This window comes from Kogia breviceps, chromosome 9, assembly GCF_026419965.1.
Source record: "Kogia breviceps isolate mKogBre1 chromosome 9, mKogBre1 haplotype 1, whole genome shotgun sequence".
NCBI lineage: Eukaryota > Metazoa > Chordata > Mammalia > Artiodactyla > Physeteridae > Kogia > Kogia breviceps.
The window spans coordinates 71,786,329-71,805,186 of NC_081318.1; the positions used below are offsets into that span (position 1 = coordinate 71,786,329).

Sequence of the window (18,858 nt, forward strand, 5' to 3'; positions counted from 1 at the left end):
GTTTTTTTGTTTGTTTTTTTATACTGCAGGTTCTTATTAGTCATCAATTTTATACATATCAGTGTATACATGTCAATCCCAATCGCCCAATTCATCACACCACCATTCCCACCACACCACGGTTTTCCCCCCTTGGTGTCCATACGTTTTTTTATTCTCTATATCTGTGCCTCAACTTCTGCCCTGCAAACCGGTTCATCTGTACCATTTTTCTAGGTTCCACATACATGCGTTAATATATGATATTTGTTTTTCTCTTTCTGACTTATTTCACTCTGTATGACAGTCTCTAGATCCATCCACGTCTCAACGAATGACTCAGTTTCGTTCCTTTTTATGGCTGAGTAATATTCCATTGTATATATGTACCAAAACTTCTTTATCTGTTAGTCTGTCAATGGGCATTTAGGTTGCTTCCATGACCTGGCTATTGTAAATAGTGCTGCAATGAACATTGGGGTGCATGTGTCTTTTTGAATTATGGTTTTCTCTGGGTATATGCCCAGTAGTGGGATTGCTGGATCGTATGGTAATTCTACTTTTAGTTTCTTAAGGACCCTCCATACTGTTCTCCATAGTGGCTGTATTAATTTACATTCCCACCAACAGTGCAAGAGGGTTCCCTTTTCTCCGCACCCTCTCCAGCATTTGTTGTTTCTACATTTTCTGATGATGCCCATTCTAACTGGTGTGAGGTGATACCTCATTGTAGTTCTGATTTGCATTTCTCTAATCATTAGTGATGTTGAGCAGCTTTTCATGTGCTTCTTGGCCATCTGTATGTATTCTTTCGAGAAATGTCTGTTTAGGTCTTCTGCCCATTTGTGGATTGAGTTGTTTGTTTCTTTAATATGAGCTGCATGAGCTGTTTATATATTTTGGAGATTAATCCTTTGTCCGTTGATTTGTTTGCAAATATTTTCTCCCATTCTGAGGGTTGTCTTTTCGTCTTGTTTATGGTTTCCTTTGCTGTGCAAAAGCTTTTAAGTTTCATTAGGTCCCATTTGTTTATTTTTGTTTTTATTTCCATTACTCTAGGAGGAGGACCACAAAAGATCTTGCTGCAATTTATATCAAAGAGTGTTCTTCCTATGTTTTCCTCTAAGAGTTTTATAGTGTCCGGTCTTACATTAGGTCTCTAATCCATTTTGATTTTTTTGTGTGTATGGTGTTAGGGAGTGTTCTAATTACATTCTTTTACATATAGCTGTCCAGTTTTCCCAGCACCACTTATTGAAGAGACTGTCTTTTCTCCATTGTATATCCTTGCCTCCTTTGTCATAGATTACTTGACCATAGGTGTTTGGGTTTATCTTTGGCTTTCTATCTTGTTCCATTGATCTATGTTTCTGTTTTTGAGCCAGTGCCATATTGTCTTGATTACTGTAGCTTTGTAGTATAGTCTGAAGTCAGGGAGCCTGATTCCTCCAGCTCTGTTTTTTTCCCTCAAGACTCCTTTGGCTATTTGGGGTCTTTTGTGTCTCCATACAAATTTTAAGATGATTTGTTCTAGCTCTGTAAAAAATGCCATTGGTAATTTGATAGAGGTTGCATTGAATCTGTAGATTGCTTTGGGTAGTACAGTCATTTTCACAATATTGATTCTTCCAATCCCAGCACGTGGTATATCTCTCTGTCTGTTTGTATCATCTTTAATTTCTTTCATCAATGTCTTATAGTTTTCTTCATACAGGTCTTTTGTCTCCCAAGGTAGGTTTATTCCTAGGTATTATATTCTTTTTGCTACTGTTTCCTTAATTTCTCTTTCAGATTTTTCATCATTAGTGTATAGGAATGCAAGAGTTTTCTGTGCATGAATTTTGTATCCTGCAACATTACCAAATTGATTTATTAGCTCTAGTAGTTTTCTGGTGGCATTTTTAGGATTCTCTATGGATAGTATCATGTCATCTGCAAACAGTGACAGTTTTACTTCTTCTTTTCCAATTTGTATTCCTTTTATTTCTTTTTCTTCTCTGATTGCCATGGCTAGGACTTCCAAAACTATGTTGAATAATAGTGGTGAGAGTGGACATCCTTGTCTCATTCCTAATCTTAGAGGAAATGCTTTCAGTTTTTTACCATTGAGAATGATGTTTGCTGTGGGTTTGTCATATGAGGCCTTTAATATGTTGAGGTAGGGTCCCTGTCTGCCCACTTTCTGGAGAGTTTTAATCATAAATGGGTGTTGAATTTTGTCACAAGTTTTTTCTGCATCTATTGAGATGATCATATGGTTTTTATTCTTCAGTTTGTTACTATGGTGTATCACATTGATTGATTTGTGTATATTGAAGAATCCTTGCATCCCTGGCATAAATCCCACTTGATCGTGGTGTATGATCCTTTTAATGTGCTGTTGCATTCTGTTTGCTAGTATTTTGTTGAGGATTTTTGCATCTATATTCATCAGTGATATTGGTCTGTAATTTTCTTTTTTGTAGTATCTTCGTCTGGTTTTGGTATCAGGGTGATGGTGGCCTCATAGAATGAGTTTGAGAGTATTCCTTCCTCTGCAATTTTTTGGAAGAGGTTGAGAAGGATGGGTGTTAGCTCTTTTCTAAATGTTTGATAGAAGTCACCTGTGAGGCCATCTGGTCTTGGACTTTTGTTTGTTGGAAGATTTTTAATCACAGTTTCAATATCATTACTTGTGATTGGTCTGTTCATATTTTCTGTTTCTTCCTGGTTCAGTCTTGGAAGCCTATTCCTTTCTAAGAATTTGTCCATTTCTTCCAGGTTGTCCACTTTATTGGCATAGAGTTGCTTGTAGTAGTCTCTTAGGATGCTTTGTATTTCTGCAGTGTCTGTTGTAACTTCTCCTTTTTCATTTCTAATTTTATTGATTTGAATCCCCTCCCTCTTTTTCTTGATGAGTCTGGCTAATGGTTTATTAATTTTGTTTATCTTCTCAGAGAACCAGCTTTTAGTCTTATTGATCTTTGCTATCATTTTCTTTGTTTCTATTTCATTTAATTCTGCTCTGGTCTTTATGATTTCTTTCCTTCTGCTAACTTTGGGTTTGTTTGTTCTTCTTTCCCTAGTTCCTTTAGGTGTAAGGTTAGATTGTTTACTTGGGATTTTTCTTGTTTCTTGAGGTAGGCTTGTATAGCTATAAGCTCCCTCTTAGAACTGCTTTTGCTGCATCCCATAGGTTTTGGATCATCATGTTTTCATTGTCATTTGTCTCTAGGCAGTTTTTGATTTCATCTTTGATTTCTTCAGTGACCTCTTGGTTATTTAGTAAAGTATTGTTTAGCCTCCACGTGTTTGTGTTTTTTACATTTTTTTCCCTGTAATTTATTTCTAATCTCATAGCGTTGTGGTCAGAAAAGATGCTTGATATGATTTCAATTTTCTTAAATTGAGTGAGGCTTGATTTGTGACCCAAGATGTGATCTATCCTGGAATGTTCCGTGCGCACTTGAGAAGAAAGTGTAATCTACTGTTTTGGGATGGAATGTCCTATAAATATCAATTAAATCTGTCTGGTCTGTTGTGTCATTTAAAACTTGTATTTGCTTATTTATTTTCATTTTGGATGATCTGTCCATTGGTGTAAGTGAGGTGTTAAAGCCCCCTACTATTATTGTGTTACTGTCGATTTCCTCTTTTAGAGCTGTTATCAGTTGCCTTATGTATTGAGGTGCTCCTACGTTGGGTGCATATATATTTATAATTGTTATATCTTCTTCTTGGATTGATCCCTTGATCATTATATAGTGTCCTTCCTTGTCTTTTTTAACATTCTTTATTTTAAAGTCTATTTTCTCTGATATGAATGTAGCTACTCCAGCTTTCTTTTGATTTCCATTTGCATGGAATATCTTTTTCCATACCCTCACTTTCAGTCTGAATGTGTCCCTAGGTCTGAGGTGGGTCTCTTCTAGACAGCATATATATATGGGTCTTGTTTTTGTATCCAATCAACAAGCCTGTGTCTTTTGGTTCGAGCATTTAATCCATTCATGTTTAAGGTAATTATCGATAAGTATGTTCCTATGACCATTTTCTTAATTCTTTTGGGTTTGTTTTTGTAGATCCCTTTCTTCTCTTGTGTTTCCCACTTAGAGAAGTTCCTTTAGCATTCATTGTAGAGCTCTTTTGGTGGTGCTGAATTCTCTTAGCTTTTGCTTGTCTGTAAAGCTTTTGATTTCTCCATCGAGTCTGAAATGCAATCCTTGCTGGGTAGAGTAATCTTGGTTGTAGGTTCTTCCCTTTCCTCACTAAGTATATCATGCCACTCCCTTCTGGCTTGTAGAGTTTCTGCTGAGAAATCAGCTGTTAACCTTATAGGAGTTCCCTTGTATGTTATTTGTCGTTTTTCCCTTGCTGCTTTCAATAATTTTTCTTTGTCTTTAATTTTTGCCAATTTGATTACTGTGTGTCTCGGCATGTTTCTCCTGTGTTTATCCTATATGGGACTTGTTGCGCTTCCTGGACTTGAGTGGCTATTTCCTTTCCCATGTTAGGGAAGTTTTTGACTATAATCTCTTCAAATATTTTCTCTGGTCCTTTCTCTCTCTCTTCTCCTTCTGGGACCCCTATAATGCAAATGTTGTTGCATTTAATGTTGTCCCAGAGGTCTCTTAGGCCGTCTTCATTTCTTTTCATTCTTTTTTCTTTATTCTGTTCCTCAGCAGTGAATTCTTCCACCATTCTGTCTTCCAGGTCACTTATCCGTTTTTCTGCCTCAGTTATTCAGCTGTTGATTCCTTCTAGTGTAGTTTTCATTTCACTTATTGTATTGTTCATCTCTGTTTGTTTGTTTTTTAATTCTTCTCAGTCTTTGTTAAACATTTCTTGCATCTTCTTGATCTTTGCCTCCATTCTTTTTCCGAGGTCCTGGATCATCTTCACTACCATTATTCTGAATTATTTTTCTGGAAGTTTGCCTATCTCCACTTCATTTAGTTGTTTTTCTGGGGTTTTATCTTGTTCCTTCATCTGGTATATGGCCCTCTGCCTTTTCATCTTGTCTATCATTCTGTGAATGTGGTTTTTATTCCACAGGCTGCAGGATTGTAGTTCTTCTTGCTTCTGCTGTCTGCCGTCTGGTGGATGAGGCTAAGAGGCTTGATGGGAGGGACTGGTGGTGGGTAGAGCTGGCTGTTGCTCTGGTGGGCCTGTGTCAGTAAAATTTTAATCCACTTGACTGTTGATGGGTGGGGCTGGGTTCCCTCTCTATTGGTTGTTTGGCCTGAGGCAACCCAACACTGGAGCCTCTCTGGGCTCTTTGGTGGAGCTAATGTCAGACTCTGGGAGGGGTCATGCCAAGGTTTACTTCCCAGAACTTCTGCTGCCAGTGTCCTTGTCCCCATGGTGAGACAGAGCCACTCCCCACCTCTGCAGGAGACCCTCCAACACTAGCAGGTAGGTCTGGTTCAGTCTCCCCTGGGGTCACTGCTCCTTCCCCTGGGTCCCGATGCACACACTACTTTGTGTGTTCCCTCCAAGAGTGGAGTCTCTGTTTCCCCCTGTCCTGTTGAAGTCCTGCAATCAATTCCCACTAGGCTTCAAAGTCTGATTCTCTAGGAATTCCTCCTCCCATTGCCGGAACCCCAGGTTGGGAAGCCTGTAATGGGGCTCAGAACCTTCACTCCAGTGGAGGGACTTCTGTGGTATAAGTGTTCACCAGTCTGTGAGTCACCCACCCACCAGTTATGGGATTTGATTTTACTATGATTGTGCCCCTCCTACTGTCTCATTGTGTTTTCTTTGTCTTTGGTTTTGAGGTTTCTTTTTTGGTGAGTTCCAGTGTCTTCCTGTCAATGATTGTCCAGCAGCTAGTTGTGATTGTCCAGTCATTTGTTTTCTAGGAAAGAAATACATGTACAAATCCTCAGTGGGCCCTACTTTGGTCCTATGCCTGTGTATTTCTTTGATTTACTTCCTTGCTTTGTAGAAGTACATTCTCAAGTGAATTATTCAGAAAGAGTACATTGAAATTAAGCTTCTGAGTCCTTACGTGTCTTAAAGTATGTTTAACATACTTTAATCCTAGTATGTAATGGCTGGAAGTAGAATTAAAGATTAAAAATAATTTTCCCTCATAATGTAAGGACATTCAGTGTTGCTGACTAGGAGTTTAATGCCAGTCTCATTCTTCATCTCTTTTTGAGGATAACTTTTTTTTTAAGGATCTCTGGGGATTTGAAGTTTCATGAGAATATGTCTAAGTGTGTATATGTTGTTATACGTAGAGCTTGGCAGTGGTTAGACTTATCAAATCTGGAGACTTGAGTCATTCTTCAGTTCCTAAAATTATCTCCTGCTACTAGTTGAAAATTTTCTCCTCTCTCTTTCTCAGCATTCTCACGGACCCTATTATTCAAATACAGGACTTCTATATTGATCATTTATGTCTGTTTTCCCATTTACCATTATATATTTTATCTGCTTCCTTGCATAAGGGACTACTTCACTTTTTACTTTTTCAGATACCTTACTAATTTATGCAATTGCACTTTTATCTTTAAATGCTTCCCTTGTTCTTTACTTGTTCTTTTTCATAACAGCATATCTGCGTTTTAGATAAAATGTTTTCTTGAATCTCTTTGAGATTATTATTTCTGTTCCTGAACTATCTCTGTTTTGTCCAGAGTTGTTTGTTTCTTTTAAACTTGTTTTTCTTCATAATATTGTGTCTCCTTATATATGCTGGGGTATTCCTAATTTGCCATTGATATTTATGAAAGTAGTAACTGGTATCAGTTTTCCCTGTGGTTGTGTAAATGGGTCAACTGGAGCTCTGTGTCAGCCACTGTGGGTTAGAGTGTATGGACTGCCAAATCCCACTTAGGGTTAGCATTCCAGAAGATGGCTCATGGTCTCTCTATCTTCCTAATTGACTACGTGGTGGACAGTATCCACATTAGAGGGCTTGGGTTTCTCTAGACACATCCTTTTCTGAAGAAAGAATCATCTGAATGTTTTCCTTGGGTTGCTGGCATAGAGGAAAGGTAATTAAGGTGTTGAGCTATAGGCCTGGTCTTCTTAACCAGCTAACATTTAAAAATTTCTTGTTTTCAGTCCTGCCTCTTTTTCCTTCACCATACCTGTTTCTTCAGTGGGGTTCCATTGGGTAGAGTGTCTCCCATCTCTTCTATGGTAGCCTTCTTTTTGTTTCATTATTTTAATATGAACCCAATTTCCCTTTTCTGGAAATTTACTTAAAACATCTGTTTGTTGACAGCTCTCACATCCTCACTATTTGTTATACATCTATTCACTTTTTTGGATTCTGATACTTGGTAGCATTTTATTTTAAAATACTATTGGATTTACAGAAAAGTTATAAGAATAGCATAGAGTTCCTGTATGCCCTACACCCAGCTTCCCCTAATGTTAAAACTTACATAACCACAGCACAATTATCAAAATCAAGAAATTAATATTTGTATAATACTGTTAGCTAAGCTACAGATTTTATATGGAACCGAAGTTTTCCAATGAATGTCTTTTTCTGTTCCAGTATCCAATCCAGAGACTCACATTGCATTTAGATGTCACGTCTCCTTAGTCTCCTCCAACCTGTAGCAAGTCCTTAGTCTTTCCTGACCATGACTTTTAAAGTGTACTGGACAGTTTATTTTGTAAATATCCCTCAATTTGTGTTCGTCTGATATTTTCTCATTATTAGAGTTGAGGTTGTATGTTTTTAGCAGGAATACTATAGAACTGATCTGTCTATCTCAGGGATTAGTGATGTTACTATGTCTTATCACTAGAGATGTAAACCTTGATGACTTTATTATGACAATATCTTGGTCAGGTGGTTATTTTCTATTTCCCTCATTTCTTCTATACTTAATAGTTGCAAGTTTTCCTTGGGCAGAGCTATTTCTTCTTTTCTGTATTTATTCTATTATTTTTTAATCTCTGTAAGGATTCTAAGATACTTACTTGACTCTATGGCTTATAATCCAGTACTATCATTGTTTATTTTGTTCCTCAAATTGTCACAGCTTTGGCCATTGGGAGCTCTTTCACCTTGCCTTATATGCCCTACTGACATGCCCCAATCGCTTTGAGCATTTCATTGTTTTCTGTCACCAGAAGATATTCCAGAAATACCTTGTATTTTCCCTGACACAGGCCTGGAATCAACTACTTCTCCAGGGATCCCTGGATCCTTTTTGGTTGTTGTTTTTAACATTTTTATTGGAGTATAATTGCTTTACAATGGTGTGTTAGTTTCCGCTTTATAATAAAGCAAATCAGTTTTACATATACATATATCTCCATATCTCTTCCCTCTTCTATCTCCCTCCCTCCCACCCTCTGTATCCCATCCTTCTAGGTGGTCACAAAGCACTGAGCTGATCTCCCTGTGCCATGTGACTGCTTCCCACTAGCTATCTATTTTACATTTGGTAGTGTATATATGTCCATATATACATTACCACTCTCTCACTTTGTCCCAGCTTATCCATCCCCCTCCCCATGTCCTCAAGTCCATTCTCTAGTAGGTGTGTGTCTTTATTCCCATCTTTCCCATAGGTTCTTCATGACCTTTTTTTTTTTTAGATTCCATATATATGTGTTAGCATACGGTATTTGTTTTTCTCTTTCTGATTTACTTCACTCTGTATGACAGACTCAAGGTCCATCCACCTCACTACAAATAGCTCAATTTCGTTTCATTTTATGGCTGAGTAATATTCCATTCTGTATACGTGCTACATCTTCCTTATCCATTCATCTGTCAATGGACACTTAGGTTGCTTCCATGTGCCGGCTGTTGTAAATAGAGCTTCAATGAACATTGTGGTACATGACTCTTTTTCACTTATAGTTTTCTCAGGGTATATGCCCAGTAGTGGGACTGCTGGGTCGTATGGTAGTTCTATTTTTAGTTTTTTAAGGAACCTACATACTGCTCTCCATAGTGGCTGTATCAGTTTACATTCCCACCAACAGTGTATGAGGGTTCCCTTTTCTCCACACCCTCTCCAGCATTTGTTGTTTGTAGATTTTTTGGTGATGGCCCCTCTGACAGGTGTGAGATGATATCGCATTGTAGTTTTGTTTTGTTTTTGTATTTGTTTTGCGGTACGTGGGCCTCTCACTGCTGTGGCCTCTCCTGTTGCGGAGCCCAGGCTCTGGATGCACAGGCTCAGCGGCCATGGCTCATGGGCCCAGCTACTCCATGGCATGTGGGATCCTCCCAGACCGGGGCATGAACCTGTGTCCCCTGCATCAGCAGGCGGACTCTCAACCAGTGCGCCACCAGAGAAGCCGGCATATTGTAGTTTTGATTTTCATTTCTCTAACGATTGGTGATGTTGAACATTTTTTCATGTGTTTGTTGGCAATCTGTATATCATCTTTGGAGAAATGTCTACTTAGGTCTTCTGCCATTTTTGGATTGGGTTGTTTGTTTTCTTGGTATTGAGCTGCATGAGCTGCTTGTAAATTTTGGAGATTAATCCTTGGTCTGTTGCTTCATTTGCAAATATTTTCTCCCATTCTGAGGGTTGTCTTTTGGTCTTGTTTATGGTTTCCTTTGCTGTGCAAAAGCTTTTAAGTTTCATTAGGTCCCATTTGTTTATTTTTGTTTTTATTTCCATTTCTCTAGGAGGTGGATCAAAAAGGATCTTGCTGTGATTTATGTCATAGAGTGTTCTGCCTATGTTTTCCTCTAAGAGTTTGACAGTGTCTGGCTTTACATTTAGGTCTTTAATACATTTTGAGTTTATTTTTTTGTATGGTGTTAGGGAGTGTTCTACTTTCATACTTTTACATGTACCTGTCCAGTTTTCCCAACACCACTTATTGAAGAAGCTGTCTTTTCTCCATTGTATATTCTTGCCTCCTTTAATCAAAGATAAGGTGACCACATGTGCGTGGGTTTATCTCTGGGCTTTCTATTGATCTATATTTCTGTTTGATCTATATTTCTGTTTCTGTGCCAGTACCATACTGTGTTGATTACTGTAGCTTTATAGTATAGTCTGAAGTCCAGGAGCCTGATTCCTTCAGCTCCGTTTTTCTTTCTCAAGACTGCTTTGGCTATTCAGGGTCTTTTGTGTTTCCATACAAATTGTGAAAATTTTTGTTCTCGTTCTGTGAAGAATGCCATTGGTAGTTTGATAGGGATTGCATTGATCTGTAGATTGCTTTGGGTAGTATAGTCATTTTCTTAATGTTGATTCTTCCAATCCATGAACATGGTATATCTCTCCATCTGTTTGTATCATCTTTATTTTCTTCCATCAGTGTCTTATAGTTTTCTGCATACAGGTCTTTTGTGTCCCTAGGTAGGTTGATTCCTAGGTATTTTATTCGTTTTGTTGCAGTGGTAAATGGGAGTGTTTTCTTTATTTCACTGTCAGATTTTTCATCATTAGTGTATAGGAATGCAAGAGATTTCTATGCATTAATTTTGTATCCTGCTACTTTACCAGGTTCATTGATTATCTCTAGTAGTTTTCCGGTGGCATCTTTAGGATTCTCTATGTATAGTATCATGTCATTTGCAAACAGTCACAGTTTTACTTCTTCTTTTCTGATTTTGATTCCTTTAATTTCTTTTTCTTCTCTGATTGCTGTGGCTAAACCTTCCAGAGCTACGTAGAATAGTGCTGGTGAGAGTGGGCAACCTTGTCTTGTTCCTGATGTTAGTGGAAATGGTTTCAGTTTTTCAACATTGAGGACAATGTTGGCTGTGGGTTTGTCATATATGGCCATTATTATGTTAAGGGAAGTTCCCTCTGTGCCTACTTTCTGCAGGGTTTTTATCATAAATGGGTGTTGAATTTTGTCAAAAGCTTTCTCTGCATCTATTGAGATGATCATTTGGTTTTTCTCCTTCAGTTTCTTAATATGGTGTATCACATTGATTGATTTGCATCTATTGAAGCATCCTTGTATTTCTGGGATAAACCCCACTTGATCATGATGTATGGTCCTTTTAATGTGCTGTTGGAATGTGTTTGCTAGTACTTTGTTCAGGATTTTTGCATCTGTGCTCATCAGTGATATTGGCCTGTAGTTTTATTTCTCTATGACATCTTTGTCTGGTTTTGGTATCAGGGTGATGGTGGCCTTGTAGAGTGAGTTTGGGAGTGTTCCTCCCTATGCTATATTTTGGAAGAGTTTGAGAAGATTATGTGTTAGCTCTTCTCTAAATGTTTGACAGGATTCGCCTGTGCAGCCATCTGGTCCTGGGCTTTTGTTTGCTGCAAGATTTTTAATCACAGTCTCAATTGCAGTGCTTGTGATTTGTCTGTTTATATTTTCTATTTCTTCCTTGTTCAGTCTTGGAAGGTTGTACATTTCTGATAATTTTTCTGTTTCTTCTAGGTTGTCCATTTTGGGGGCATATAGTTGTTTGTAGTAATCTCTCATGATCCTTTGTATTTCTGCAGTGTCACTTGTTACTTCTCCTTTTTCATTTCTAATCCTATTGCTTTGAGTCCTCTCCCTCTTTTTCTTGATGAGTCTGGTTAATGGTTTATCAATTTTGTTTATCTTCTCAAAGAACCAACTTTTAGTTTTATTGATCTTTGCTATCATTTCCTTCATTTCTTTTTCATTTATTTCTGATCTGATCTTTATGATTTCTTTCCTTCTTCTAACTTTGGTTTTTTTTTTTTTTTTTTTGCTCTTCTTTCTCTAATTGCTTTATATGTAAGGTTAGGTTGTTTATTTGAGATGTTACTTGTTTCTTAAGGTAGGATTGTATTGCTATACACTTCCCTCTTAGAACTGCTTTTGCTGCCTCCCACAGGTTTTCGATCGTGTTTTCATTGTCATTTATTCCTAGGTATTTTTTGATTTTCTCTTTGAATTCTTCAGAGATCTCTTGGTTATTAAGTAGTGTATTGTTTCGCCTCCAATGTGTTTGTATTTTTTACACATTATTCCCTTTAATTGATATCTAATTTTGCAGCGTGTTCAGAAAGGATACTTGATAGAATTTCAATTTTCTTAAATTTACCAAGGCTTGATTTATTACCCAAGATATGATCTATCCTGGAGAATGTTCCATGAGCACTTGAGAAGAATGTGTATTCTGTTGTTTTTTAATGGAATGTCCTATAAATATCAATGAAGTCCATCTTGTTTAATGTATCATTTAAAGCTTGTGTTTCCCTATTTATTTTCATTTTGGATGATCTGTCCAGTGGTGAAAGTGGAGTGTTAAAGTCTCCTACTATGATTGTGTTACTGTCGATTTCCCCTTTAATGGCTGTTAGTATTTGCCTTATGTATTGAGGTGCTCCTATGTTGTGTGCATAAATATTTACAATTGTTATATCTTCTTCTTGGGCTGATCCCTTGATCATTATGTAGGGTCTTTCTTTGTCTCTTGTAATAGTCTTTGTTTTATAGTCTATTTTGCCTGATATGAGAATTGCTACTCCAGCTTTCTTTTGATTTCCTTTTGCATGGAATATCTTTTTCCATCCCCTCACTTTCAGTCTGTATGTGTCTCTAGGTCTGAAGTGGGTCTCTTGGAGACAGCATATATACGGATGTTGTTTTTGTATCCATTCAGCCAGTCTGTGTCTTTTAGTTGTAGCATTTAATCCATTTACATTTAAGGTAATTATCAATATGTATTTTCCTATTACCATTTTCTTAATTGTTTTGGATTTGTTGTTGTAGGTCTTTTCCTCCTCTTGTGTTTCCTGCCCAGAGAAGTTCCTTTAGCATTTGTTGTAAAGCTGGTTTGGTTGTGCTGAATTCTCTTAGCTTTTGCTTGTCTGTAACCTTGTGATTTCTCCATCGAATGTGAATGAGATCCTTGCTGGGTAGAGTAATCTTAGTTGTTGGTTTTTCCCTTTCATCACTTTAAATCTGTCCTCCCACTCCCTTCTTGCTTGCAATGTTTCTGCTGAAAGATCAGCTGTTAACCTTATGGGGATTCCCTTGTATGTTATTTGTTCTTTTTTCCTTGCTGCTTTTAATATTTTTTCTTTGTATTTACTTTTTGACAGTTTGATTAATATTTGTTTTGGTGTGTTTCTCCTTGGATTTTTCCTATATGGGACTCTCGGTGCTTCCTGGACTTGATTAACTATTTCCTTTCACATATTAGGGAACTTTTCAACTATAATCTCTTCAAATATTTTCTCAGACCTTTTCTTTTTCTCTTCTTCTGGGACCCCTATAATTTGAATGTTGGTGTGTTTAATGTTGTCCCAGAGGTCTCTGAGACTGTCCTCAATTCTTTTCATTCTTTATTCTGCTGTGCAGTAGTTATTTCCACTATTTTATCTTCCAGGTCACTTATCCGTTTTTCTGCCTGAGTTATTCTGCTATTGATCCCTTCTAGAGAATTTGTAATTTCATTTTTTGTGTTGTTCATCATTGTTTGTTTGCTCTTTAGTTCTTCTAGGTCCTTGTTAAATGTTTCTTGTATTTTCTCCATTCTGTTTCCCAGATTTTGGATCATCTTTACTGTCATTATTCTGAATTCTTTTTCAGGTAGATTGCCTATTTCCTGTTCATTTGTTAGGTCTGGTGTATTTTTACCTTGCTCCTTCATCTGCTTTGTATTTCTTTGTCTTCTCATTTTGCTTAACTTACTGTGTTTGGGGTCTCCTTTTCGCAGGCTGCAGGTTCGTAGTTCCCAGTTTTTTGTATCTGTCCCCGGTGACTAAGGTTGGTTCAGTTGGTTGTATAGGCTTCCTGGTGGAGGGGATTAGTGTTTGTGTTCTGGTGCATGAGGCTGGATCTTGTCTTTCTGGTGGGCAGACCCATGTGTGGTGGTGTGTTTTGTGGTGTCTGTGACCTTATTATGATTTTAGGCAGCCTCTCTGCTAATGGATGGGGTTGTGTTCCTGTCTTGCTAGTTGTTTGGCATAGGGTGTCCAGCTCTGTAGCTTGCTGGTCGTTGTGTGGAGCTGAGTCATGGCGTTGAGATGGAGATCTCTGGGAGATTTTCTCCGTTTGATATTACGTGGAGCTGCAAGGTCTCTGGTGGACCAGTGTCCTGAGCTTGGCTCTCCCACCTCAGAGGCACAGCCCTGACACCTGGCTGGAGCACAAAGAGCCTGTTATCCACATGGCTCAGACTTTTGGGAGGTCTGAGGTCTTCTGCCAGTGTTCAGTAGGTTTTCTGTAGGAGTTGTTCCACATGTAAATGTGTTTCTGATGTATTTGTTTGTTTGAAGGAGATCTCCATGTCTTACTCTTCCACCATCTTGAAGCTCCTCCCCTGGATCCTTTTTTTGAAGATTGATGCTAACTGTGCTGTTTGCTACTGTGCTGTCATTGCTTTTAGGAAATACATAATAACCCATACATACACACATATCTAAAGGTTTTTCTGAGTCTGTTTACCTGATATATATTGAAAACCATGAGTTCATATGTATATTTTTATAATTTTCTTTCAGTGGGATATTGGGAAATGATGCGGGACTAACACATATGCTTTGTTTGCTGTCTTTTACCAGAAAATCCAATAATTCAGATAAAATTTTAAATAAATGCTTTTGAGGATTTGTTCTACTTAAGAAAAATTATATTATTTTCCCCACTCAGTACTCCCAATATGTTTTCAGTCTTTCAAACATGATAGATCTTTTGAATAAAAATCAGTCTAGACTAACATAAAAAGAAGAGTGCAAACACTTCCATGTACATTGCTAAAATATTTGCCACAATAAGGAGGTCTATGGAGTCTTAGTCTCATCAGTTTATCAGAGAACTGAGCATTAAAGAGTTTAATACTAACAATGGGAAAGTAAATAAGTTTCAGTTCAAAATTTAGCACATCTTTAAGCCAAACAATATTTGCAACATGGTAGACACTGAATCCATACTTGTTAAAATGCCTGAATGAACCTTATCAATATCACTACCAATAAGCACATGTTATTATAGAGTTCTTCAATACCCAGAATCTATTGTAGCATAACATTACACAACTGTTATAATCATGCATCACTAACTCATTCAACAAACAGCTACTACTTGGACACAATTCTAAGCATGTATATTTTTAAATGGAAGGAGTTTATCAAGTGATGTATTTTTTTTCAAATTTTCCATTTTTCCTTATTTTTTGGAGTGAATTCAAGTGTATAGGATTAGTCTTGTGAAATAGAGCATTTTGAAAACCTTGTGAAATTGTAAAATCCATTTTTGTATATCCAGGAATAACATACATAACAAATGTAGTATTTGCTTCAGACAGAAACTAGTGGATTCTGTATATTTGGAGATACATGGCATATCTCCAAATAAACATATCTCCTCTGTAAGTGGGTAAGGTCTTTATTAACAAAATAGTTGCATTGGAATAAAAACCTACTCCAGTCCATACCAAATTTCCAATTGCAGACCAAATTTCTATTTTGTTCTAAGGTTAGATTTTTTTTTTAAATGTTGGCAAAAATAGACATTTATAAAAATGTTTTGTTGGAGGGAATGTTTTGTGTCTCATTCTGTTTTTTAGTTTATGCCTTCATTTTGATGGAGGCATCCAATATCTTCCTTTGATAATGTTTGTGGGAGATAATATCTTTTTGTTTGATATTTTAAATATCTGAAACTATTATCTACTCAGTTTTACAGTTTGGATGTATATGAGATTATAATTTTTAAAATATTTTCCTTAGACTTTCCTTCATAACATAATTTCCTAAATGGATCCTTCAAGTTTCTTGCCTATTTTTCACATCTCCATTTTGTGTTGTACTTTCTGAGAGAAATTGTCAACTTTATCTTCTAAACAGTGTATTAAACATTTTGTTTGCTGTTTGTTCTTTTTCTTAATAGCACCCTCTTTTCATTTCATGGATTTACTATCTTATGTCTTTGAGGATAAACCAAATTTCTGTAATTATAGTCTCTTCCCTGCATTTTCTCTTGTTTGAAGAGTTCCCTTTCATTTATTCATTTGTTTGCATGTTACTTTTCTTGTCTTTCATGCTAGAAACTTTCTTTACGCAGTCCATCATATTTGAGAAAGGGGCATTGAAAAGATAAGTGAGAGCTCTGTATAACTGAGGAGGCCTTTTTGACTGGTGAATTCACTATAGGAAAATAGAGGAAAAAACCTCACTGTTGGTCTGAGTGACTCAGAAATGTCAGTCTCTCTAGGTATTTTCTCTTTGGCCAGTTTGTTCCTCCAGAAAGACAGAGAAAAGTCAGCTTGCTTTTTGTGGCTCCCTCTCTGTAGATTTACACTTATGCTTCAGCTTTCCCCTCCATAGATCATCTGTAAGTTTCCCATATTCTAAAATTATGTTGGCAGACCTTTTCTCCTGTTCTATCTTTGTCTTTCAAAAATATATACATATATATTTTATATCCTTATGTAGAGAGAAGCCTTTGTGGAGAAGGTAGTAAGTGAGCTGTGCCTTGAAGGATGTTTATCCTTCAATTAATCTTACAAGTATAGATTGACTGGAGAGAAAGAACAGTAGGGGAAGAAATCTTCTAAAGAGAGGGAAAGAAGATGGAAAATTATAATGCATGGTTACTGTAATGCATATGACTGAAGGGACAGCATTGCTTAATCATCTACCTCCATATTTTCCTAAGAGTAGTGTTTGTTCTCTAAGATTGTACATAGGATTAATCAAGCTAAATAGATGGAATACTTTGGTAGAACACTCTTGATACTTTGAGACAGTTTATTCCAATATCTAATATTCCAACAACATACATAACATGGCTGTTTAGCACATATGAAAAGTAGTGACTTCATAACATGTGACACTTTTGTAAAAATTATTGGTATTATTAGGAAGGAAAAATATTGAATATCTCTCCTGATAATATAGCTGTATTAGAGATTCTTAATTTTACTGAAGAGTAAAATAATGAAGTTGTATATGGTAAACAAAATTAAATTTTCACTTAGTTTCACAGATGGGCCAATTCAGGTATAAGTAGCTTTCCAGATGTTGGCAAGGCTACCGTGGAAGTCACTTACATGTACATTAATGATTTTGAAGGATTGAACTTTTATACTTTTATGACAGTAGTACAGTTATGAAAGATATTTAAATCATTCTTATCTCTTTGTAGGTAAGTTTCAAATAAGTATATTTGAAATTTTATAACGTGAACAACTTCTTGTTTACGTGCAGAATGATTTAAGTATAAAACTAATATCTGGTCATTGTAAAAAATCTGGCAAATTTGCAAATATACAAAAGTTAGAAGAACTTAATTATGTCACCATTCAAGGATAGCTATTTTAATATTTGGTCTAGTTGTTTCTCCCAAACACACAAAAGAGAACTTACTACTTTTTAAATTCACGGTAGTGTGAAGTATTCCCATTTCATTAAATAGTCTTTGAAATTTTGAATTTAAATGATGGCACACTGGTCTTGAAGCCTGCACCAAAAAACCATTTGGTTTTATAAAGCCCAGTAGCAACCACTAGTCATTCTCTCTCAAATCCAGCTCTGAGGAGGAAGGGGTTAGGGAAGGCTGAGAAGGCTGAGGAGGTAAGTGCTGAAGTGTCTGAGTGGGACCAGCAGGGGCTGCTGTCAGGGATGAGACTGCCACATTCCTGGTGTCTCTGACCTTGGACTCACTTAACAATATAATCTGGATTCTATTAAAGGAATTTCGTGTTTTTCCTTTGCAAGAGTCACCCCCTACCACGACAAACATTTTTAAATGTTTCTTTAAAAAAGTTGGAAAAGCAACTTTTTCCCAAAAGAAATTTATAGTTCAAATTTACACCAAGTTCTCACTAACTGGAGCAAGCCGGGTTTTCACTAAAGCTTCGACTTTGCTCTGTAAAACATTAGTCACTCCCTTGGAAGAAGCAGTTTTTTATAGGCAGTGGGATAAAACAGCCACAGATGTTCATGTAATATGATGGGCTTTAGAATGTACCTGCAAAGCATTTTTTTTTTTTTAATTTGGAGAAAGAAGGATGAAAGAAGACTGAATTGGGATGCTAAAATAACAGTGATTCAGTATTAAGAAAATGATAAGTTTTTGGTCCATTCAAATAGTGTTTTCTTTTCCCCTTTTCTTTATTCTTGGGATGTTCTTGAGGTTGTACCAACTCATTTTCACTGCACAATTTTTAAAGGTATTTGCCATTCCCATGGGTAACTGGTTGCCTTTTTACCGTGCAGGACTATAGTGAAGCCTGTGGCCAAAGAGTTTGATCCAGACATGGTCCTGGTTTCTGCTGGATTTGATGCATTAGAAGGCCACGCCCCTCCTCTGGGGGGCTACAAAGTGACAGCAAAATGTAAGTAATAGACAGCATTTTTTACTTGTGAATAGTAACTTAGGTGAGACTTTAAAAAATGATTTTAGATGGTGTTTACTGCTTTGTCAGATTCTTTCCTCTGTAGAAATCGGCCTTTAAGAAAAACAAAGTTAAATCATCGCCTTTGGTGGGCTTGAAGGGATATTTCAGAACCTGTGGTTTTTCAGGAGTTGTGTTTTGCTGTTTAAAGGCAGAAGTGATAGGGCTTCTGTTTAAAATATGTTAAATGACTTGAGAGGTCTAGAAAAGCTACTGGGCTTTTTGCAAGTAGAATGGAAGTCACTACATTTATTTCATTGTATATGGGGTAGAAGTAGCTGTTTCCCAATAATGCTGTGCTCTTCTAGGTTTTAATACAAAAGTGTAGTTCCCCTTGCTCAGAGGTTCTGTACATGCCTACGGGCAACGATCAGGATCTCTGCTGGTATTCTGTTGTTCTGCAAAGGTTAACTTTTTGGCTGTATCCCTTAGCAGCTAGACACCAAATGAACAAATGAATTTTGTGTCATATTGTATTTGAATAACATAACCTAATGGAAACTAGTATAAAGAGTCTTTCTTTAAGAAGAATTTCCGTGCTCTCCAAGTATGAAAACAAGGCATATGTATATTCCACACATGCAGATGTATGCTGGCACTCTGGATATATA

General features: G+C 36.9%; 1 protein-coding gene across 17 annotated transcripts in view; it reads left to right on the forward strand.

Moving 5' to 3' along the window:
• HDAC9 (histone deacetylase 9) overlaps nucleotides 1-18,858 on the forward strand; it is a 1,021,922-nt gene that overhangs the window by 849,315 nt on the left and 153,749 nt on the right. For all 17 annotated transcript variants that reach the window (XM_067042606.1, XM_067042614.1, XM_067042608.1 and 14 more), the window contains one exon: nucleotides 18,069-18,187. In XM_067042606.1, the coding sequence (XP_066898707.1) occupies nucleotides 18,069-18,187 (119 nt within the window). The remainder of the gene's footprint in view (nucleotides 1-18,068; nucleotides 18,188-18,858) is intronic.